At 49.9% G+C, this 24115-nt stretch overlaps 2 protein-coding genes across 2 annotated transcripts; one reads left to right on the forward strand and one right to left on the reverse strand.

The window, feature by feature from the left end:
- Positions 1-938: 938 nt before the first annotated feature.
- FBXO10 (F-box protein 10) lies at positions 939-4160 on the forward strand. The gene is given in 6 exon segments (XM_062017615.1): positions 939-1106; positions 1108-1189; positions 1192-1300; positions 1302-1467; positions 3301-3544; positions 3745-4160. Coding segments are annotated over 6 exon segments (1185 nt in total).
- Positions 4161-9825: 5665 nt separating this feature from the next.
- On the reverse strand, positions 9826-23966 carry POLR1E (RNA polymerase I subunit E). The gene is made up of 12 exons (XM_062019108.1): positions 23800-23966; positions 23587-23690; positions 22639-22715; positions 18925-19010; positions 18122-18177; positions 17603-17747; positions 16362-16469; positions 15804-15900; positions 14919-15052; positions 13759-13840; positions 11989-12120; positions 9826-10212 (listed from the first exon to the last, which is right to left on the reverse strand). Exons 1-12 carry the CDS (start codon positions 23867-23869, stop codon positions 10053-10055), a joined length of 1251 nt encoding a protein of 416 aa, XP_061875092.1. The 5' UTR covers positions 23870-23966; the 3' UTR covers positions 9826-10052.
- Positions 23967-24115: the final 149 nt, after the last annotated feature.

A 24115-nucleotide genomic window follows, 5' to 3' on the forward strand; every position in this document is an offset into this window, starting at 1 on the left:
TCTCTGCATTGCAGTGTGGTCGAACCCACCGTGACTCTGCATCATGCAGCACATGCTGCCAGCCATGCCTTTCACTCACCGAAGGTGTGTCCAGCCTCAAGGCCTGGGGCCTTGCTCCACAACACCAAGTGGGAGCTGGCAAATGGCTCTGCCAGGGAGGTAGTTGCAGGGACTCAGGTGCTCCACCAGCCACGCAGAAGACAGAGGCTGAGCTGCTGAGCAGTTGCCTTTAGCTATGCCAAAGGACATGCTCTCTTTGGCCTCATCTTTGGCCTTCCCAGCTGCCAGCCATGATTTGTTAGAGCTGTGCTGCAGCCCACCATCCCAGCAGCACATTTCTGTTGCATTTGCCATGCACAACTCCCTGCTTGTTCTGGCTCTCTTGAGTGCAGGGGAGGTCCTGCCAGGGCTGGGAGGGCAAGTATGTTGTCTTCCCTTGGCAAGACCTGCTGAGGACTGGCTATATGCCACAGGCTGCCAGAGTGGGGCGGGGGAAGCCATGGCAGGGCACTCGGCGGTCCCACCCACAGCCAGCCAAAGGCAGATGGATGTGCTTGTTTATGCACAGTCTTTGAGCCTCAGGTTAACAAAGTTTAAACTGCCCCAAAAGAGTAGAGACTTCAGAACAGCTTGTTTGGGCATTGCTGGCCTGTGAACGGGGCTATCAGAGGAGGGAGGGAGGGAGCTGGGGGCAATGGTGGAAGGAGCACCAGAAGAATGAGTGCTGAATCCGACTTGGTCAGATGCGATGTCTGTGCCTGAGGTGTGCTGGCCTGCTGCTCTGGGCCTGCTCTGTCCCCAGAGAGGTATGTCTGTCAGGGACTCATGTCCCTGTCAACGTATGGCCCCGACCTTGGCTGAGTCTCACCTTCCCCTTGGTGGCCCTGAAGCTCTCGGGGCTCACTGTTGACTCCGTGTCTTGTCCTTTGCAAGTGCTGATGGAGGTCAGCAGCCTGCCAGTGGAGCTATGGCAGCTCATCCTGTCCTACGTGTGCCTCCCTGACCTGGGCTGCTGCAGCTTGGTCTGCAGGGCCTGGTATGAGCTTGTCCTCAGCCTGGACAAAAGACGCTGGCGGCAGCTCTGCCTGGGCTGCCTTGAGCACAGACCCCCCCAACTGGCCCAGCTAGCCCAGCATGGAGCCACAGTCCTGGAGAGAAGCCTTCAAACAGCACTACCTGGCCTCCAAAACCTTTTCTAGAGGAGGAAGGGCCGGCGGCGGCTCTGTGTTGGCACAGGGGGCGAGTTCAGCAGCCTCCAGACTGCTCTGGCCTCTGCCAGCCCCTACAGTCGTCTCGTGCAGAGGGGAGGAGCAGAGCGAGGTGCTGTTGAAGGTGCCTGTGGAGGTCATGGAGCAGGGCAAGCTGGGGGCTGTGGCACTGCTGGTGAGCACTGCCCAGCACTGCCCCACTGCCCGCCTCTCCAACGTGGTCTTCATGCCGACCCGCTTCACCTCGGTGCTCTACAAGGTGAGGCTCAGCAGAGTGGGAGTGGTGGGGACAGGGAGGCCAGCGAGGTGTCACGACTGAGGGGATTCTCCAGTCTGTGGGCATCTGAGGAGTGTGGCCAAGGAGTTGTGAGGCTCCCTAATGCATGGAGGGTCAGGGCCAGTCACTGGCTGATCCACAGTGAGATGTGGCCAGTGCGAATGTGGCAGCTGTGCCTCTGAAAATGAGGTCTCTCTTGGGAGAGGAGTCAGTGTGTTGTTAGTTATAAGCTACAGTTTAATTTCCTTTTTGCTGTTTTATTATGTGACATATTTAACTGGATCAGTCTGAAATTCTCCAGGAGAAAGTGCAACTGTCATGTGATGGGAAGACTGAGTCACAAATCTGCTGAGAAAGTCCTTGCTTGTCCGTGGCCACATGACAGGTTGCTGGAGCAGACATCGTGCCATCTGACTCAGCCGTGTCTCCTCCGTTTGCCTGGTCCATGTGGCTGCATTTCAGGCTGTTGCTCTGGTCTCCATGCTCAGGGGTTGATGGTACAGCTGTTCTTGGTGGAACAAGAGAGCATTTCCTCCCAAATCCATCGGTGGAAAACAAGTTTAGAAAGCAAACTTCGTCCGGTCTTAGTGGCAGTCATTGTTACCCTGCAAGTTGCAATTTCAGAAGGGCTTTCACATAGAGCCTCTCAGAAGCTGATTTGAATGTGCCTCTCTTAATTACCTTTTTTTCAATGGTTCAGTCTGGAGCAAGCTAGTGGTGTGAAGGGATTTCTGTGCAGTTGTCTATGAGTACAAATGTGTTTCAAAACCTGTTGGCAGTATGACCCTTCTGAGAGTTCTTAAGTCTGAAAGCAAGACTCATCTGGCCTATCAAGCTATTGAACTGTCTGTTTTTAATGTGGTGCACTAGGCAGCTGAGGGATGAACTGGGACGAGAACATGAGAATTTTGGACATTCCTAGTCAAATTAGGAGCCCAGTGAAATTCCATGCACACTACTAAGCTTTTCTGACCCGACCCCTCTGTACCTCTTTGCTTTTCTGTTGGCCTTTTCTGTAGATAAGCAGAGACTTGCACTGCCTATGCAGGAGAGAGATATTTGTCCATGCACAATCATCCTGGAGGTTTGCTAGCATCCATTGTAGTGTGCATTGCCTAGGAAAGCAGGAACAACATGGTAGAGGTGACTGACAGTTCTGCAAGTACCAGCAAGTCAGATGGGAAACCACAACTGGGGAACAAGGAATTGGTGATGTCTCTCTTACTGCAGTGTCACAACATAGTGTCTGTGCAGCAGTATGGCATAAATCTTTAGCTGCTTTGCACTTGCTGCATCATGGGTGCAGTGTCCTTCCACCAAGTATGCAAACAGCTCCAGGGAGAACTGTAGCTCTCCAGGCCAACAAGGTGATAGTTTATGTCCTCTAACCTGCTGCTTCACCCAGTAAACCCGTGAGTCAGGTAACAATGCCAACAATGTGCACCTCTGAAGGTTGGAAACTCTTCAGTGTTGGGAGTATTGCTAAGGTTTAGTGATCTTTGCACATCTTGGCCCTGTCTGCTCCCGTGTGTGACTGCTGGGCCTTGCTGAGACTGCAAAGCTGTGTCTTGGCAGGGAAGCTGAGGAAACGTTGCCAGCAAGGAGGAAAGTAGATTTCTTACTTGTTGCAAGATACCTGCTAACTCAGCTTGCAGCACTGCATCTGTGCCTCTGTGAGCTTGTTGCACTTGTGACACCTGAACACATACTGCGTTTGTGAGCAGGAGCTTGTTTGCCGTAGAAGAATTTCATGGTAAATCCAGGACTGCTTTTTCTTGCTGTGTACAATGATCTCACCTTTTTCTTGCTCTCCAGACAACCTCAGGCTATGTCCAGTTTGACAATTGCATCTTTGAAAGCGGGCAGCTGCAGATCCATGCACCAGGGACGTGCCAGGTGAAGTTCTGCACCTTCAGCCAGTCCAGCATCTACCTCCGCAGCGTGGCCCTCTGTGTGCTGGAGAACTGTGAGTTCACTGGCAGCGAAAACGCCTCTGTAACTGTGGAGGGCTGCTCGAGCTCTGACCGTAACAGGGCCTGCAAGCACCTGGCCATGCTGGGCAAGTCCTGCACAGCATCCGTGCGGGAGTCTGACCCAGCCAGCTGCCCTGTGACCAAGCGGGACAGCTCAGGGGGGGATCGCTGCTGGGGCCAGTGAGACCCTGTGAGATTGTCATCGGGGAAGAATGAAGCACCTTCCTTTCTGCTGGGGATGCTCGAGCACTGCTGAGCTCAGCCCAGGAGGACACTGAATTTGCAGAGAACTTGCAGACAGCAAAGGAGGAGGAGTACCCAGCCCTCGACTCAAAGTCCAGTGACACTGACTTGTGCAGTGAGGATGAAGAGGATGCTTGGGGTGTGTACAAACTGCCCTACCAGGCCCACAGCCTGAGTCACATGCTTGCTGATGTTACAGACAGCGGGCTTCGAAGCAACAGACAGCATGCCCTTCAGAGGGACCTTAAGCTTAAATCTCTGCAGCAGGAGCTGCAGCAGGACAAGGAGGCCCAGGCTTTGGCCAGCTCTCTGCAAGGCTGCATCATCTTACAGTGCCTTTTCAGGAACAGGAAGGGAGGAGTCTTCATTTATTCTTGAGGGCAAGTAAAGCTAGAAGGAAGCATCTTCGGGGACCTGACCTATGCAATGCGCTGCATACAGAACAGGAAGGTGCTGTGAAGACTGCTGTGGGGCTTTTTTACCCTCTCCTTACTGCTCTACTAGTTCCTTTGCTATGTATGTCTTGGGTTAACTATCCCAAACAAAAGGCAGATCACTTGCAGCCAGCTGCTTTCTGCATTGCAGTAACATTGTAGTTGCTGTTGGAGCTATTAACTCGGTGACACACTGAGGTTGGACTGGAGTCAGGCTTCATTCACCTGTAAGTTAGATGAGGGGTAGAAGGGGAATGTTTTCCCACCTGCTTCTGGGAAAAGCCTTTGCTATGATGGTGCTGTCTCCCCATCTGCAGTCCACACAGAAGGACTGCAGAGTGCTGTGGTTGCCTGTGCAGAAACACTTTGCTTCTTGGCAGTGGAGGTTAACTCCTTTCTTGCTGTGGGATACCTGCACTAGAGGTGACTTCCAAAAGGCTGACTTAAGATGCAGGGTGGCAGCAGGAGGGAGCTGCCTGATGGAGGCACCTTGTGCTGCTGAGCCACTCTGAGCTGCTCACAGGCCGTTTTCATAGGAGTTACACTAGCAAGAAGTGCAGCTTCAGCACTTTGTATTGTGTTCTCTTTTTATTCTCTTCAGTTTGCTCCCAGTTTACTCAGCAGCCTGGTTTTAAATGGTAGCAAATGGGAGAGAGATGTGGCCAGTCCAGTGAGAATTCGCTCAGCTAGGAATTAGCCCAGAGGCTCTTGTCCAGAGGTGGGTGTCAGATCATCAGGCTATGAGAGGTAGTGAAATGCTTTGCTGTGAGATGGAGCAATGCAAAATGGGAGCACAGTGGAGCTGGCAAGGGCTCGGTATCCTTGCACAGTTGGGACCCTCCTGCACAGGGCAAGCCTGGGCCAGGGTCTGGTGTGTGGGACTCAGCTGAAGCAGATGCTTGTGTGTTTGGTCTCCTGTGGCTCTCCCTGCAAGCAGCCAAGCGTGGCTCATATAGACAGGTGCCAGTCAGGCCCTGCTGAGCTCCACATTTAGTCCTGAGGTTGAATGAAGCACCTTTCTGGAATGCGCAAATGAAAGGAAGTATAATTGAATGAAGCCAGCAGGTCCTTAGAGGGAATGTGCTCTTGGCAGGACCAGCCCTGTACCTGGCCAGCACCCCCAGCCTGAGCTCTGAACAGGCCTCTCTTTCAGGGGACTGTGAAATTATTTGTGAGTCATTTGCTTTGAAGCTGCTTTGTTGGTCACTGTCTTTGTGCCAGAAGACTCAGAGACTGACAACGTGTCTTGTGTGGTCTCGCTCAGTTCCTGTTTGTGTGGATTCTGACTCAGAAAGGACACACAGATAACACAGAGGTGTGCACAGAGATACACACATACAGTGCCAGTTCCTCCAGCACTGGGCTCGGGTGCTGCTGTCTGCCCAGTGCCTTCCCCTGCATCTCCTGTCTGCAGTTTCTGGCAGCAGGACCTAGAAGCTCCCAGAGGCGCCAGCCCCCCACAACAGGCAGTTAGATGTACACAGAGAATGCCTGAGCTTCCAATACATTTCACCCCTCTTTGGTAGGAGCCCCTGCAGGTGCAGGTCCCCATACAGCACCAGTGCTGGCACCCACTTTGAAGGGAGAGTCCTTGCCCCGAGACCCATCAGAGGTGGCACTTGATGAGTGCTTCAGGACAGGCTGCACGTCAGGCACAGGCATGGCCAGACCAGCATCTGTCCTTGGCCACCAAACACTTGTTCACCCACAATGGGACACTTTTTATCCCCTTATCCCCCTGTTTTCACATGTTCTCCCCAAACTGTGTTGATGCCTATGTTTCCTCCCCTGGCCATCCTGTAGCAAGCCTTGTGCAGTCCTGCAGTGCTCTTGCCCTGCACCCTACAGTGTGTCCTGTACCCCTGCAGTGACCCCTGCATCTGGGAGGTGCTTGGCAGAGGGAGGGTGTCCTCTGGCCAATGAGGCTGAGCTCCTCTGGGACTCCAAAGAGCTGGGCAGGGGCTCGCAGCTCTCTGCACCAGGGACCCCTTGCTGGCCCGAGTCTCAGAGCTCTTGCTGTGGGGAGACAGAGGCTTGCACGCCATAACTCTCATGACCATCTAGTGCTTTCTGCCGTGTCATTCACCTGCCTGAATCTGGCAGTCAGTTCCCAGCTGGATTTTCTCTGTCTTATTCACCTAACATGCTGTCCACACAGGTTTCTCCTTTGGTACAAGCTGACATAACTGTGTGTCAGTCTGGTGTAATCTCCTGCTTGTCTGCAGAGCGATGCTGTGAGAAGATCCAACCCACCTCTGGTTTGGTTTGGTTTGGTTTGGTTTGGTTTGGTTTTTAAAGGAGAAGTGCTATTTTTTGGAATTTCAGGAAAACAGCCTGGCAAAAATAAAATGCTGTCTTTTCAAAGCTGTCTGCATTTTAGTAACTGAGTTGCTTTCCAAACTGAGTGAAGTTTTCCACAGTGGCTTCCCTTCACCAGCTTTGTTGCCTGTCTCTGGACACGCTCCAACCCCTCAGTATCCTTGTAGTGAGGGGCCCAACACTGAACACAGCACCCGAGGCGTGGCCTCACCAGTGCCAAGTGCAGGGAGACAGTCACTGTCCTGCTCCTGCTGGTCACAGTATTTCTGATACAAGCCAGGATGCTACTGGTCTTCTGGCTCATGTTCAGCTGCTGTCTGCTACCAGTCCCAGGTCCCTTCCCTCTGGGCATCTTTCCAGCCCCTTTGCCCCGGCCTGTGGCTCTGCCTGGGGCTGTTGTGGGCCAACTGCAGGACCCAGCACTTGGCCTTGTTGCACCTCATGCAGTTGGCCTTGGCCCATTGCTCTGGCCTGTCCAGGTCTCTCTGAAGAGCCTTCCTGCCCTCAAGCAGGTCTATGCACCTACCCAACTCGGTGTCATCAGCAAACTGACTGAGAGTGCACTTGATCCCCTCATCCAGATCATCGATAAAGATGTTAAACAGAACAGGCCCCAGCCCTGAGCCCTGGGGAACACCACTGGTGACTGGCCAACAGCTGGAGTTAACTCCACTCCCCACCACTCTCTGGGCCTGGACATTCTGACAGTTTTCCACCCAACAAAGGGTACATCCGTCCAAGCCATGGGCAGACAGTTTCTCCAGGAGGATGCTGTGGGAACCAGTGTCCAAGGCTTCACTGAAGTCCAGATAGACCACATCCACAGCCTTTCCCTTGTCCAATGAGTGGGACACCTTGTCATAGAAGGAGATTAGGTCAGTCAAGCAGGACCTGCCCTTCATAAAGCCCTGCTGAGCCCTTGGTTGTGTATGTCTCATGATAGCACTCAGGATGATCTGCTCCATATTCATCAAAACATCTTTCACAAAGAAGAAAATAAAGTAGGTTGAGACTCTTCTAAAGGGAATGGAAGGTTTGATTTGCAGACCTGACCCACTTCATAGGGAGGTCTGCTGGCAAAGGGCTGGAGTGATCTTGGGATGGTGTCAGAGGAGCAGCAGGGACAACAACTTGTCACCTGCAGGCCAGGCAGCTGTGGAAGCCACCAGGCTCCCATGGGAATGTGTTTAGACATGGGAGCAACCCATTGTAGCTCCTGCCTCATCTTCTGTGCCGGCTCAGGCATGCCAGCGCTGCCTGGCTGTGGTTGGTGCTTGCTAAGGCAGCAGCCGAGAGCATTTGTGGTGTTTTCACAGCACAGGCTCATTCGGTGGCAGTCCAAGGAAAGTGTGGCCATGGCCTCTGTACTCCTGGCCAGCCTGAGTGGCACCGTGCTCAGGTGAGGGGTTACTGTTGTCCAAGTTCCAGCTGCCATCTCCAAATCTCCCATAGGGCAACTGGCACACGTGCCTCTGGAGAGGCCTCTCTCTGGCACTCTTATTGTCCAGGATGTGCTCTCAAGTAAGGTGACCCCACAACGATGAGCAGTGTTAATAAACTTCTCATTTCTAGCAAAGCACGTTTCCCCACACTACAGGATTTCTCCTTTCAACCTTTCCTGTTGTCTACCAGGGACTAATCCATCTACTCACACTGCCCTGTCTGTGAAGCCAACAGGGATGGAGTACTTGACTGGGGCTCACTCTGAGCCTCTCTAGGCTACCTACATCTTGCTGTGGTTTGCACCTGGCAAGAGACCTGCCTGCAGCCCTGTCCTGAGTGCTGCAGTGGGGGCATCTCTGTGGCTATCAGCATCTCTACCCCTTTCCCCACTGCCACTTTCCCTGCCTTGGCAATTGTTTCCATATACCAAAGAACTCTGTTACTGGGAAGATGAATAGCTGCTCTCTGAAGTGCATTGGCTAATAGTGAGACATGTTTTAGATGAGTCATTCTCCCACTTGGAATGAATGAGCACTCATTTTCCCTGAAGTGGGTGGGGGTGGTGCTCTAAGATGCAGTCAGAACAGGCTGAGCTGCACTCAGTGTGGTGTCAAGAGAGGCAATTAACACCCTCACCTCTGCTGCAAGTGGCTCCAAATCACGGAAAAGAGAATCACTTCTTGCTCTGTTGGTCAGGCAGCCACCTCTGCTTTCTACTTCTTTGCTCAAGGATAAACTAATGTATCTCAGAGTAGTGCTTGATACCAGTCTGAAGTCAGGGCTGTTGGTTCTGATATGCACAAGACCAGATGATAATGAGAATTCAAAATAACTCCACAAACCAGCCAGCTGGTTTCAGCCAGATCAGCTCCATGAGCAATCTCAGTCCACAGAAGGCTTGAGAACAAGGCCTGTGTTAAGTCAGAGGCTTCCAAACCTTAACACAGGGAAGGGCAAGAGTCCTGCATTCAGGGCAGAGCCAGCCAATGCACCAGGAGGTGCTGGGGGCTGCCCAGTTGGGACACACCTTGCCAGAAAGGGGCCTGGGGGACACCAGGTTGAACATGAGCCAGCCACGAGCCCTTGCAGCAGCCTCTAAGGGTGTTGTGTAGCATTGGGAGAATCATTTCCAGCAGGTTAAGGGAAGGGATCATTTCCCTCTGCTCTGGTGAAGCCAAACCTGAAGTGCTGTGTCCTGTTCTGGGCTCTTCAGTACAAGAGACATGGATATACCGGAATCAACGAAGGGCAACTAAGATGGTGAAGGGACTGGAGCATCACTCCTTTGAGGAAAGGCTGAGAGAGATGGGACTGGGAGAAGGTGCACGGGGATCTCATCCATGTCTACAAATACCTGACGGGAAGGTTTCAAGCGGATGAGCCAGGGTCTTTCCAGAGGTGCCCAGTGACAGGCCCAGGGGCAACGGGCACACACTGAAACACAGAAGGTTCCTCCTGAACATCAGGAAACAGTTTTTTGGATTGAGAGGGTGACCAAGCACTGGCACACGCTGCCCAGGGAGGTGGTGGAGCTTCCACCAGTGAAGATATTCAAGTCATCTGGGCATCTGGCTCTGGGTAGCTCTGCTTGAGAAGGACTGGATAAGGTGACCTCCACAAGTCACTTCCAACCTCAACCATCCTGGGACAAAAATCATTCCTACTGATTATCTGCAGGCTGTAATTACCACTGCATTCATTGTACTTTACCCAGAAAATGGTTTGCAAAGTGTAACACTTTGCTTAGTCTCTCTTTCTATGCTTTGTACCTTGCATGTGTGAAAAAAACAGGTAAAACAGGCCACGAGCTGTCGGGTCATTGCCAGAACGAACCAGACAGTAGCCAGCAGAGCACCTGCAGTTTCAAAGCCTGTTCTCTTGCACTGGCACAACCTACATCTTTCATACAGATGGAAAGAAAGTAAAAGTTCCACTCCAGGGTTTTTTTAATAGCTTTTTCTACACAAATAGAAAAATGAAGCAGTTTAATGTGTTGAACATCTGTCCCCACCCAGCCTTGAGACAGGGTTTCAGCAGGGTCATACGCTGATGCTGGACAGACAAATCCAGCAGACAAAGCATCCCAGTGATGCCATGTGGGCAGCTGAGAGGGGAAGGGGTTTGTCCCTGCTCAGATCCACCTCCCCACCCTGTTTTAGTTCATTTTCTTGCGCTTCCGTTGGCTCCCTGATGCCTTCTGCACAGGCAAGGGGAGAGACAGAGTCCCCAGCTTGTGGTTCTGCTCATTCTCAAGTCCCAGAGGCCCCTTGGCCTTGGAGACCTTCAGCCGCATGGCCCTTGCGATGTCCAGCATCCTGGAAAACACCAGAGGAACACCCTGTCAGTGGGGGGCACACGCCTTCTGTGCACTGACACTGCACAAAAGGCTGACAGCCTTTTGCCTCAGGGGAGGAGCCAGAGGCACCAGGGAGCAGGATGTATTCTCTGCATCTCAAGGATACCACGGAGACAGAAGCTGGAAGTATTCAAAGGCTACAAGGTACAGCCTTCCTGGGGAGGACAGAACGCTACGGAGCTGTGCACTGCCACCTTGGAGATCATTATAAGCTCAAGTTGCCTTACTCAACAGCCAGATGACTTGATTAAAAATAATGCTGCTCCCCACTTCCCTACAAAGGGGAGAACAGACATTATTTCTGTCCAGCTGCTGATGCTGCTGGCAGCCCATGGTTGCTTCCCAGGGCTCTCATCTCTCATGTATGGTATGATGAATAGAAGCCAGCGCAGCAAGAACATCTCTTAGCCACTGAAATTCAGCATCCTGAGATGTAAGAGGTTGTCTGAGGTGTCTAGTGTGAAGAGCTTGTGCAAGGAGGCACAAACCACAACACAAGAGGCTTGTCAAACAGAGAGCACAAAGTGCATCCAGAGGGAAGCTAGCAGGGAAGTAGGTGTCCCGGCCTCAGCTGAGGCCCTGAGAACACACAAATCCCAGAATCCTCCCAGCTCACTGGGAGGATATTTGAAATACAGATTCAGGTGAAAAGGGTTCTACAGTCAAACCTTCCACTTCAAGCAAAGATCACATCATCAGGTGGCTCAGGGCTATGTGTATCTCCTCAGTTTTTCTCTCCTCTTTTCTCCACAGCTTCCTATGCCCTGTTTTTCCAGCTCTGGTACAGCAGTTAAGAATGAAACCTGGGCACCAACAGTCAAAGCCAACATGGATTCCTTTAAAAGCTTAGTTCCAAAAAGAGCCTGCTGGGAAACACAGGTCCTGCAGCTGACAGCTGCAGCTGTGTGACACCCACGTGTTCTGACACAGAAAACAACTGTCCAGCGGCAGAGGCTGTCCCCAAAAGCTAACACAACAAGAGTTGTTTGCCCTTAAGCCTGTTCTGCAAGCTGTTCTCTACCCATTCGCCTTCACTAATCCTGGTTTGGCAACTCCTCGTTCCAAGCACTAATGCCAGCAGTTCTGCCCAATGCCTGTCCTTTTTTGCTGAAAAGTCCCCAAGTTCATCAGTCTCTCAGAAACAAAACCAACCTCCTCAGTGCCCAGCCCAGAGATGGTAACTTTCAGCAGCCTGGGATTTCTTTGTGCAAACATCAACTACATGCTCACAGTGACACTATGCGAGAAAACCCCAAACCCTGTTTCTACTTTTCCAGCTGTACTCTTACACCCAGACTGGCACCTGACAGGGGCTGGAGCTCTGCAAGGAAGCACAGGCACAGAGGGCAGCAAGGTGAAGAGCGATGCGATTTGTCAGGCAGGAAACAGAGCTGGCTGCCAAAGGATAGGTCTTGTCCTGGAATCTGCCCTGTCTGGCCATTTCAGTGCTGCCTGCCTCTGCTGCAGAACCTCTTGATGCACTCGAGGACCTCTTTGCAGCACGTGCCCTTTCACAGTTGGAGACGTATAACCACTGTCCTTTACCAAAACCACAGCTTCAAAATAAAGCTTCAGCACACTCATAAAAGACAGAGTCCAACTACAACAAAAGGGGCTCGATAGGTGGTATTATTGTACTGCTCAGGTGCCAGAGGGGCTACAGAGCTCTCTCCTCAGGAGGTCTCTGCAGCAGGATCACAGCATAGCTCAGCAGGTATCAACAAACACAACTCACCTGCTTTCCTGGAGCTTCAGGTCATTCTGCAGGACAGTAAGGTCTATTTGGAAGTTGTTGATGTGCAGAGCCAATGCAATGACGTAAGCTGTGATTTTAGCCTTCATCGATGAAGAGACTAAATTCTGTAGACTGCATGGCAAGAGAGAGAGAACACATGAGATGTGGAGTGTCAGTGAACCCAAACCACAACTCCCACAGGTGCAGACAGAATGGCAGCCCCAGTCAGATGTGACTGACTTTCATTCTTAGACACCTTAGAGGAGCTCAAAGCAACACAGACCTCTGGTCATAGGGGTCCAAGAGGTTTCTTTGTCCTCCTCACATGCCCCTGCTTCTGATCAGAAGTGCAGGCCCCTGAGATTATTTATTGCTATCCAGCCTTGTCAAAATCACCAGCTAATGGCACTGCAGTCTTTTTGGTACATAGGTCACTTGTGAGAGAAAAGCAAAGGGAAGCTGTTCTGAGGGCATTAAGTGTAACTACTAATGGCATCTCAAATACAGATGAGATGCCCACCATCTCAAATGCTCATCTCAAATACAGATGAGATGCCCACAAAGCAGACCCCTGGCTGGCAATCCTCTGGGAGTATTTGACTGCTTGTCACTGGTTTGAGTCTTCAGACAAACTCTGGCCCATTTGGACTCAGACTCTCTGCTGCTGTCAGATTAACAGCAGGAGCACATCTGTGCAATACCTGAGCATGATCTTTTGAGATCCCTTTCAGCCCTTAAGATTCTGTGATTATACCCCTAGGCAGAGATGCTGTTGGCTTCCCAAGTGTAGGGAAGGCACTATGGCAAGAACATACTACTCATTCACCTGTATTTTAATGCTTCCACTCAACAGAATTGCTGGAAATGTTTATCCAGACCTAAAACTGCTTGTTTGCAATTGGCATCCATCTGAAGGCTGAAGCGAAGGGCCATCTGGTCAAAGGCAGCCTCCAACAGTTGCCCAAAGCAACATGCTGCTGGAAAGGAGGGCCCTGAGAGAGCTTCCCAGCCTCTGCTCCCCTCATGGGGTGGTGGCTGCTCCTGGCTGATCTCCATGGCAGGACCAGACACTACCTTACTGCACCAAACTTTGTCACTGATGGAGGGGCAATGCCTGGGCAAACCTTAGGCAGAACTCTTTGGCCTGTACCCACATGGATGCAGTGGTGTGGCTCTGATGAGAGTTAAGCCAATCTTTACACAGTTTTGTCAGTTTAGGTTCCAACGGAGGATACAAGTCAAGGCCTGCCTAGGTTCATGTGAAAAGACCCAGTAGGCTAACTGAGCTCTGTGAGTGTGAAAAAAGCACCATTATTTAGCCACTGCACCATCTGTGTCCTGATCCACCATGGGACAGTGGAAGGGCTGATGTACCCACCTGTCAGCTGCTTTGGATTACAGTAAAAATGAACGTGGATGGCTGCCAGCAGGGCTGCACTGCAGCAGCCAGCTGCAAAGAGGCACACCACTGCCATCCTGTGTCCAGAAATGCTCAGGCAGAAGGCTGGGCGCTCTGTTTGCTCAACCTAGCTAAATCTGCAGGCAAAGACTTGCACACATGATCCTGTTTCTCTCAGTGAGTTTTAGACCTGCACTACCTAAAATGGACTATCACCAGCCACAACCCAATGTCCTACAGTGGATGTGGACCAAGAGAAGCTACTGCTGTCTTCCATTTTGGCAGGTTTCCTGATAATGTGTCTGTGGCCTTTCAAGTCAAACTCTGCCATATCTTTTCCTCAGGAACATCAAAGCAAACACAGCCCTTACCTGCCATTGTTGTAGGTCAGCGAAGTGAAATTCTTCATGAGTTTCCTGCTAATGATGTGTGGGCATTCAGGACCCATCGGATCTAGGACAGAAAGAGGTTTTTGCAGTGGAATGAGAAATGCATACTGTTTCCAGCCATCCTAACAGCATTTTTGTTACCACATTTGTTGTCTCTTCCCCAGAACACAGAGAATTTAAAAGGAACCTGGGCACTTGATTTCTAGGTCTCATACTTTTTCAGGTCTGAGAGAGCCTCCTGACTAACAGCTTTTCTTTGCCTTACAGATGATATCTCCCACTTCAATACTACACAATCTATAATGAGTGCATATACACCTGCACATCAATGGCTTTTAATAGATGGCTTTGTCACAAAGTGTTCTTAAAACTGAAACCGCACCAACCACACTGCTACCAATGGTAGCCATTGGAACATTCTCCTTGACAGAGTCCCACAGGGTGACTCCTGTGCCTCCAGCAATGCAGGTGGTTATTTACAGCCAGGATTGCTGCTTCCCCCTCCATCACATCCCTGCCATTGAAAATGCTAAGTGACATTTTCAGCACCAACAGGAGATTCAGACACACGAGTTCTACAGAAAGCTTGAAAAATCTCAACCAGAATACTTTAATGTAGTGCAGTCCCTGCCATTCTAAACACAAGACCCTAATTACAACAGAGGTATGATGACTGTCATCCACACATGGAGCTAATAAGCAAAGGATGATGAAGGCGTTCTCAAAAACACAGAAAGTTATAAAGGATGTATTGTGTGTTGTATGCCATCTGGAATACAGAGGCTGGATGAGGGAGAGAGACAATCGTTTCCAGCCTCTTGGTTTAAGTGTGAAAATATAAACTACATTCATAAGTACAGAACTATCAAGAAACTAGAAAGAATATCAGCATTTCCAACCTAAGCTACCCTGTCTCTTACCAAAAGGATCTCAAGATGCACTCCTGATGTGTGACAGTTATGAAGGGACTGAAAAGGATTTGACATACATCTGCTGGCAAGTGCAGATCTAATAACCCTCAGCAATGTGGAAACCCTCAACTTCAGCATGAAGCAGATGGAAAGCAACTGATTTCTACTGCAGTTCTACAAACCAGGTCTTAGTAAGCAGCTTAAAAGTGGAGGAGCTGGAAACTCTCTTACGCTTCTTCTTGATGACTTTCAGGTAGCTGAACTTAATCAAGGTATCCAGGAACCAGAGGCATCTGGCTTTGTGATCCTTCCTCTTCTCATCAGTAGGCAAAAACTTCAGCTCCTCTAAAACAAAGGAGCAATGACTGAAAAATAGAGAGGGAGAGGATGAGGCTCAAAAGATCCAGGAACCAGTTTACATCATCAGGACACAAATGTAACTTTACTGCTCGGAGAGCTCTCCTGACACCTGTAAGGGACAGCACAGGAGGCTGCTTTGTGAGCACACTTTCCAGTCAATGCCCACCACGTTCAGCCAGCCCTTTTCTGTGTGCAGCTGCTAAGAAGGTCTCCACACAGCAGAACCTCAACGTGGCAGACAGATACACTTCTACTTTGTCACAGGCAGACAGGAAACAGAGTCAGGTGTGTTTTGTGTTTCTCCTGCCCTCTTCAGCCCCTTAGCACAAGGGCTTAACAGCTCTATGTCCATGTTGACTTGCAAGTGACAGCAGCCTCCAAAGCACGTCAGTACTTCGCTGTGACAGTGTCCAGTCACAAGTACACCATGCTCAGTAGAGTTCTGTATCCACTTTCTAGGCACCTCACTCCACACTCCACTTAGGATTTCTCCACTCTGTTCTTCTGCAATCAGTTCCCCAAAGTGTAGCCATGCTGCCATGCACAGAACCTCCTCATCTGTATGTAACTATACACATCATGTAACTATACACATATGTTGCACAGCTATGCTTGGATCAAATGTCTCCCCTCCACATTGAAAAGATCAACCTGGATACAGTGCAACTGGCAGCAGTAGCCAACCTGCCCAACAGAAAAGCTACAGTTTCATAGGGCCCACCTCAACTAGTACAAGGCTGTTTGCAGCAGCATTACCTTCTATCTTCTGTTTTCTTGGTGACTTCTTCTGGAGTGATGTTAACAAACACTGCTGCTGGAACTTGTAATGCTTCATACTCTGCTGGGGACAGAACTGGGAGGATTGTAAAGAAAAGAACATGCCTTTGCTCTCTCTTCTGGTCTGCAGAGAGATAACCTCTATCCACTCTGACTTTAGGAGGTGTGGGTTGGGAAGGAAGGAAACCATAAATAGACAGGGTGCAATGACAAAACTTGGAAGCTAGCCAATAACAAAGGTCTCTAAAGGACTATGACTCAACCACAAAGCATTTCTCTTGCATGGCTGACTTCATCACTATTCCCAGTCAAACTGCTGCCAATAGGGACGTACAGCAGCCTGCCCTCTGTGGGAAAGAGGCAGGATATGGGGCTTATAGGCCCAAAAATCCCAACAGAGCATGTGCCTGCCCTCAGCTTTGGTTTGAGAGAGAAGGCTTGGCTCATTCACATCCCTGGCAGCATTCACTCTCTTGAGCCAGACCACTGACATCAAGGTTTATGGGTGTGGGAAACAATAGCCACAGAAAAGGATACTGTCCTCAAACTTGTAAACATGTTCTGGCTTGTCAGCCTCTTCATTACACGGTGGGAGGAAGACGGAGATGTTCTGCACATCCTCTTGGGCTACATCCTGGATCAAAGCTTTGGAGGGAAGCAGGAAAGAAGACAGTATTTGGAGCATGCAAACAAAACCACAGAGAACATGACCATAACTCAAATCCTTCCTTTAACCACAAGTCTACTCAATAGTGATTCTTCAGTGAACGTCACTTCAGTCACAGATGGAATTTTAAATGTTTAAAACTCTAGTTCAGGTTATCTCACTTGAGACAGCAGTAAGGAAAATGCTACAGATCCTCCCTGTTTTGTTTCTTTACTGCCACATGTAGGTGCTGACTGTGCAGAAAGCATTCCAGTAGGCACACAAAGGACATGAGCTTCTGATGTGTCTGCTATGTACTCAGCATGCTGTGTTCTACACTGGTGTCATCACCCTGACCAAGAACTTTCTGCTCACCAAAATTTAAGATAAGACACTCCAGACTAGAGAAAACTCCAGTAAAGAAGAGGACCAAGACAAACTGGTTGCTGCTGTTACACCTCTTGCCTGCAGGGTAGGCAGAATATTGTTTTAGGACCCTGGGTTTGGAACAGAATTGGTGAGAGCTGACAGGCTGTATAGTCAACAGATATCTCTCCCATTCATAGCCAAAGAAACTCAGAATCACAGGAGTCCTGATAGAAACAAGCTCTGGAGGTCTCCTGGCCAATCTCCTGCTTGGAGTAGGACTGCCAACACCACTAAATGAGGGCAGCCTTGGATTTGTCCTGCCAAGCCTTGGAGAACCCCAAGGATAGTGACCCTATACTGTTCTGTGACCTGTCCCAGGCTACAACACTCTCCAGAGCAAGTAGGTTACCCCAGTCCCCTACCTGAGTCTCTCGAAGTCAAGGGATCACTGCAGGTGAACTTACTGCCTTTATCCCAGTACTCCCAGAGTCTATCAAAGGACTCCTGGAAGGCTACAAACAATGGCCAACGATAGACACTGATGCCACAGGGACCTTCTCTCATTCAGCCAGCTCCCACACTAAGCCTAGCTGGAAGAGTTTATTTTCTACCAGAAAGATCTGTGAGGTCCTCCACCTGTGCCCTGTATACCAGATGCTTCCTTGGTCACTCAAAGAAAAACCCCTTCTTCCTCCTACCGCTCTTGGCAAGGAACAAAGGTACCTCTGTCTGCCTTGATGAAACCCTGAGACAATACTCTTACCTGTTACTCCCTTTGCATCGATAACGTTTGCTGCTGCTTTGGTCACAGCTGTGTTCAGAATATCATTGCCCACTGCATTCATTCGCCGAGAGTTCAGAGCTCGCTTCTGCTTGCTGGTACCAAAGGCCTCAATGCACAAATCCATCTGTGGAAGAGAGATGCAAATTAAAACACTTAGCACCTAAGAGGAAAACTGAGCAAGTAACTATTTGTTCTACATCTATATTCTTTAGGAAAACTTCAAACACTCAACTGGGCAGAATCCAACAACACAACAAGCAGTGATCTGCAAAGGGGACAGGAAGTAACTGGGACTATAATCAAGCCTAAAATAACTGAAAACACTGCCCAGTTGGGCACTAGTAAAGTGTTGTGGTGTGGGCTGCCAAGGCAGAAGAGAGAGTGCTGAACCTGCACAGGTTTACCCTGCAGTAAACTAAACATCACAGTCTCAGCCAAGTATCATCTTACACTGTTAGCAGAGCAATCACAGAGTATGAGATGGGGTTTTGACTTTACCTTCTCCCTGTAGGATTTATTCTGATAATCCTTTGTGTCATCAGGTATTAAGTTATCTAAAAAAGAACAAGAGTTAGCATGCTTGGCTTGATACAGCTAGGACAGCACATGTACTCAACATCATTTCAGCGCTAATGTGTTCTGAAAGACTTGGCATTCAATGACTTCCAAGATCTTCTCCACAGGAGCTTGCCAACTAAAGAACACACTGAATGTATGCACCTTGAACAAAAAAGGAAAGGTAAGTTAGTTTTTGCTAGAAGGGCTGTGAGTGTAACGTGGACTGCAGCAATACCCAGGTCCTGCTGCACATAGGAAAAATAAGCTCCCGAAAGACCAAACTCTTTGGGTTATCCTCATGGGTTCAGCATGAAGCAGCAGTTCTGCTGCAGAAAAGCTGTTTTGCTTTTCAGCGATCCAGCTCTTTGACTTGGCAGTTTCTAGGCTTCCCTCAGCAGAGCAAACCTAGGCAAGGCTGTACTTACTCTTAACAGTGACAACTTTGCTACTGACACCAGCACTTACACCCTCCCACCCACAACACTCTTTACTTAACCTTCATCCTAAATTTCAACTTGCTTCCTTCTCCCTCTGTGTTTCAAATCATGCAGTGCCTTACAAGGAGTGTAACGTATCCTACTTCCTCCATGCTGAGGGAATAAGACAGAAATAAGGAAGAAAGAGCAGCCAGGGAGACAACAGAAGGCACTGATGTCAGGAACCAGGCAGTCAATAGCTGAAGGCATATGCAGGTCCAGCACGTTGTGACTCCAATGCTAGGGTTAAACACAGTATCTCCTTACCTGACAGCAAGGGCTGCATGTTGAAAATTTCAGCATTATAGACTTCCATTTGCCCAGAGTCCTTGTTTAACACACCAACGAAATACCTGGGAAGAACAGGGGCAAGTGATTAGCAAGAGATGATCCAGAGGAAGTGATGTTTTAAGCTATATAGTGCAGAGCCATTTGTATTCCCTATCCCCTGCCAATTCTTTTCCCTTGTATTTTTTAGCCACATTCAGAATGTCGCAACAGAACAAGCTACCTCCAAGGCATGCACATATCTATGCATGTATACACACAAGTGTGTGTTCATACATATGAAAAACCTTAAAGCCTTGTGGCTCCAAGTAAATGCAGAAGTCTTAGGACACTCCAAATTAGCTCCACAATGCACAGATGAAGACTAGGTGCTGAAGAGCTGCAGTTCTCCTTTGATGTGCCAGGACCTTTGGCTTGTGCTTCTATGCAGTTTCTTGTGTTTTTAAAAGTTGGGTTCCCTATGGCTGCTTCTCTGCTTAGTACAGCTGTGAGCTTCTCAGACTTTGCCATCTCTAAAACAAAATAATTTGTCTCAGGTAAATTCCTTTTCATCTCATGTTTCAGAAAAGCGAGTCCAAACTTGTTTGTGCTGCTCCTCACTATGTGTGACCCACCAGGAACAGGCTCTAGGTCACCCTTGGCTGAAGCTGATCAGGGCATGAACTGCACCAGTTTTTTTATCCAGTCAAGAGTTTTTTCCATGTAGTTGTGGTTTTGTGTGGTTTCTGGTAAGGGTGAATGGGCTGTAAAGATGGCTCCTGTAAGAAGTTGCTCAAAACTCTCCCCAGCTCTGAGACAGACCCACTGCTGGGGCTGAGCCAATTAGGCACCTCCATGGTCACTTTTTAAGAAGAAGCTGGAAGAGGAGGCTTCTTCCTGTTTCTTCTTGTGCTGTTCTTCCTTTTTCCTGCTGCTGGTGGTACAAGGAGTTGGAAGAGAGAGAGAAGCAACCATGTGGACCCCAAGGTCAGTGAGGGAAGAGAGGAGGTGGTGTGTTGGAACAGAGACTCCCCTGCATCCTGTGGAGAGGAGTGGTGAAGCTGAGATTTGTTGGCAGTTCACAGGGACAGTGATTGTGCCCAGAGCAGGCCGTGAATTTGTGGGAGGGCAGCAATGCCGGAATGCCCGGAATGCTGCTGCTGCAGAGGAGTCCCTCGCTGGAGGAGTTTGTGAGCAGAAGCTGTAACTATTGGGAATAACCCACACCAGAGAAGTTCGTTAAGGACTGTGTCCTGTGGGAGAGACCCCATGTTGGAGCAGGGGAAGAATGCCAGGAGTTCTCATCTGAGCAGAGAGAAGCGGCAGAGCCCACCTATGAGAGACTGACCACATCCCCCATTCCCTGCCCCCCCTGAGCCGTTGAGGGCGGAGGAGGTAGAGATATGGGGAGCTGTGAGCTGGTCCTGGGAAGAAAGGAAGGATGAGGGAGGGAGATCTTAAGTGCTGGGTGTAATTTTCTCATCACCCTACTCCCTTTTTCCTTTTTGTTCTGTTTCTTGTAGGCAGTAGAATAGACTTTCTCTAAGTCGAGTACTGGAGTCTGTTTTGCCTGGAATCATAACTGGCTGTGAGCCCTTCCTGCCCTTGTCTCAATGCACAACATCCTTGGTTATCTTTTTTCCTCCCATCTCACTGGGGCCTCCACTGTCCTAAGGAGGGTGGGGTGGATGGGGGGCAGTGAGCAAAAGACTGTTGTAGTGCTTCACTGCTGGCTGGGCAAACGCATGACGCATGTGATCCCTCCTGACTGTTGCCCAAACTTGTTCTGCCCTATAAAACATCTTTGTAAAACTCAGGACACGTTTTCTGGAGACAAAACCCACTTGAACAAGAGGCTGGCTGTCACAGTGAGAGCAATACTTTCATGCAGCTTCCCTCAGAGGAGCTGAGTACAGCAGGAGTCACAGCACCATACTGCACTGGAAGGATCTCTGGGCAGTTTCTGCTGTGCCAGGAAGCCCTGAGGTTTGGCAGACTTATTGACTTTCCACTCAGAATAAACTGGTCTGCCTGCTCAGAGGTAGTTTCTGCTCACTCTTGTATCCACGTTAGCAGTTTTGAGTGCACAGTTTTAGGCTGACAGCTGCCAAGAGCTACAGGAACGGATCCACTAAAGTAAATCCTCATGCATGCGGCTGAAGCAGATGTGGGAGGAAAGGGACAAAAGGATGGCATGGTAAAACTTCAAAGACAAGCAAGAAATTATTTAATTGATTATTTCTTGCATCTCTGGAGAACCTGAGGCACGTGCACACTTAATAAAAAACTAGTACTTGAAGCTGAACATCAACCAGCAGTTACCTTGCCTTGTTAGTTTCCGTAGCTTAGGATCTCCAGAGGTGCTGGCGAGAACCACTTAAGCCACTAAAACCATCTCTTAATCAGTGTTCAGAGATAAGAGTGCTAAATCTGCCCAGAAATAATACTGCATTGATACCTGTATCATGTTTACTCATTAAACTAAATGTATCTCTGCATACTCAAGAAGAAAAAGCCTCTCGGTGTCTTTTTTCAGCTACACCATCTTATATGGAAAACTATTGTATCTGAAGGTCCAGCTCTCCTGCTGTCACTTCTCAGAGAGAACCAAGAGTAGTATTAACGTGTTTCAACAGCCAATTTGCAGAGATGAAACCACTTCCTTCTACAGAATTATGGAACAGACTATCTCAGTTGAAAAGGACCAATAATGATCACCTAGTCCACCTCCCTGACCAAAAGTGTGTTGTTAAGAGCACTGTCTAAACACCTCCTCAACACTGAGAGGAGTGGGGCATTGATCACTTCTCTAGGAAGCCTGTTCCACCACCCTCTTGGTAAAAAAATGCTTCCTCATTTCAAGTCCTATTCAGGGAACTAACACCTGAAAGCATCTCCTCTTTCGAGTTTTACACAACTCTGCTCTTCACTCCCTCACCCCACCTGAACTTTAACTACTCAGACATGATCAGGTTAGTACAGTCCAAGGTGTGGGGCAACTGGAGTGATCTGTGAGCACAGCATTTGGTGCCAAGAGCCTGGCATGCACATTACATTCACTTCAGTGTTGTGTAGGCTAGTAGGAACAGTAATAAGCATCACAGGAGAAAAGAAACACGTTTTGGTATAACAAGACAAGATTATTCCACGCTGACTCTCCACGTTTGGTGATTCTTCTATTAGAAAATGATAAGGATCTCATATACAGAACACTTCTTAGGAGGCCAGCAATGCCACAAAGCCACATTACTAAACCAGGACGTATAAAGGCTGTTGATTTCGCCAACTCTTCCTTTTACACTGCATGGCAGAGACAGCCTGCAGCCTTGAAGTTACATGGTGATTAATGACATAGAAGTATCCTGGTCAGCTGAAGATGATCATGGACAGATCTGAATTTCTTGTTTTTTTAATAACAAAGTTGTTGTTCCTAGGTTTCAAGTACATCAAATCAACTCCTCACCCCTTCCTTCACAAGACCTTCTCAAGCACACTATTTGTATGTAACATTACCACCTCCAAAGGGATGTAATGCGCACAAACAACGCAGCTGCTAGGTGCTGCAGCCTCTCATCAAAATCCTCTTGATTCAGATCAAGAATCTGTGGAAACTTCTGAGCCAACTTTAAGAAAAGCTACCAGGAACTTTGTGTCTGAGCAACTTCTCTGCTTCCACCTCCCCGTTGCTGCCCCCTTTTTGCCAGCAACCCATACCTGCACAAGGAGTTACATTTCATAACCCCGTTGCCAAAGTTATTCCCCACATATGAGAGCCTTTCCGTTTCTGAGACCTGAGAAACAAAGAAAAATTACTTGAACACAAAGCCATGAATAACCTTCACTGCATCTACTTTATCCTCCCTGATGCCACAAAGCTCTATGTTCCCAGGCACTGGACATTAGTCATGTGGAGGCAAACTCCACTTTGCCTATTTTGGGTATATTTAGCATCTGGCAAAAATCTTTAGAAGTCAGATAACACTTCTTGAAGCTGAAACTATCTCTGACATAATTCTGCCTCAGCTTTCACTTGGCCAAAAGATGAGGAACCACTGTCCTCACAAAGGATGTCCTGGGATAATAAGTTTCTCTGCCTGAGGGGGGAGACACCATCACCACAGGTAGATGGGTTGGGCCCAGTCACTCTATATGCATGACTTGTTAACGACTGTATTCTTGAAAAAGGTTCACAGACTGATAAGTCAGAACCTCTTGCCCTGCCCTGCCAGAGGATGGGTGATCCTTTACTCACTATGCATACCAGGGGAAGGACTCAATAAATAGAATAACGTGTTAGATTTATACAAGATCTTGTATAAATGCAGCGTGCGGTGTACTGTTGGGTGTACTGCTTTCTGGAGCTTCCCCCCAGGCACCTGTCTCTGCGCAGACATGAAATAAAGCAGTATCTCGACTGTGTGTGTAGACTGGCTTCCTGCACAAAGGGCAGGAATCTGACAACAGGGGCAGCTCTCGTCCCGGTCTCTCCGGACCCCAGCAGCCTCCGAGCCCGGCAGCCCTCAGTGCACGGCCAGCCCCGGTGCGGACACGGGCGGGCAGGTGGTGTCTGAGCTGCATCTCGTGTCGGGGTAGGAGCTGCCTCAGGCCCCCATCAGAGACGCTACCAACACGAGGACCCGCTGCAGGACCGGCCTCCCTTACCAGGATTCTCCGGCGCTTCTTCCGGGGATGGGCCGTGTCCTTGTTCCGGTAGACGGTGAACCGCATGGAGTCGGGCCGCCGCAGCCTGCCGTTGGAGAACTGCACTGCAAGGTGGCAGGGAGAGGCGTGAGCGTGGTCGGCGGCCCAGTCCCGCGCCCCGGCTCCCGCCCGCTGCCCTCACCGGCCCCCCGTCCGTCCCGGCCCCCGTCTCACCCAGCACTGCCGGCTGCTCGGCCTGGGGATCCCCGCGGTAGCACCAGGTGGCTGTGGCGGCGGCTGCCATGGCGCCGGGTTGCGAGGAGGCGGTGGCCGGGGGAAGGCCCCTCCCGGAACGGGGCAAGCGGGACGCTCCGCCCCGCCCGCCCGAGTAGCGCTACGTGAGGCCTCAGCGCCCGGGGCGCGGCACCGGCGGCTCGCTGCGGCCCGCGGGGCTCGCCGCCGCTGCCGACTGCACCGAACCCACCAGCGGCCGTGCCGCGGCCGAGCCGGCCGGTGGCGCCCTTCCGCAACCCCGGGGAAGCGCGAGGGA

This window comes from Colius striatus, chromosome Z, assembly GCF_028858725.1.
Source record: "Colius striatus isolate bColStr4 chromosome Z, bColStr4.1.hap1, whole genome shotgun sequence".
In the NCBI taxonomy this organism is placed as follows: Eukaryota; Metazoa; Chordata; class Aves; order Coliiformes; family Coliidae; genus Colius; species Colius striatus.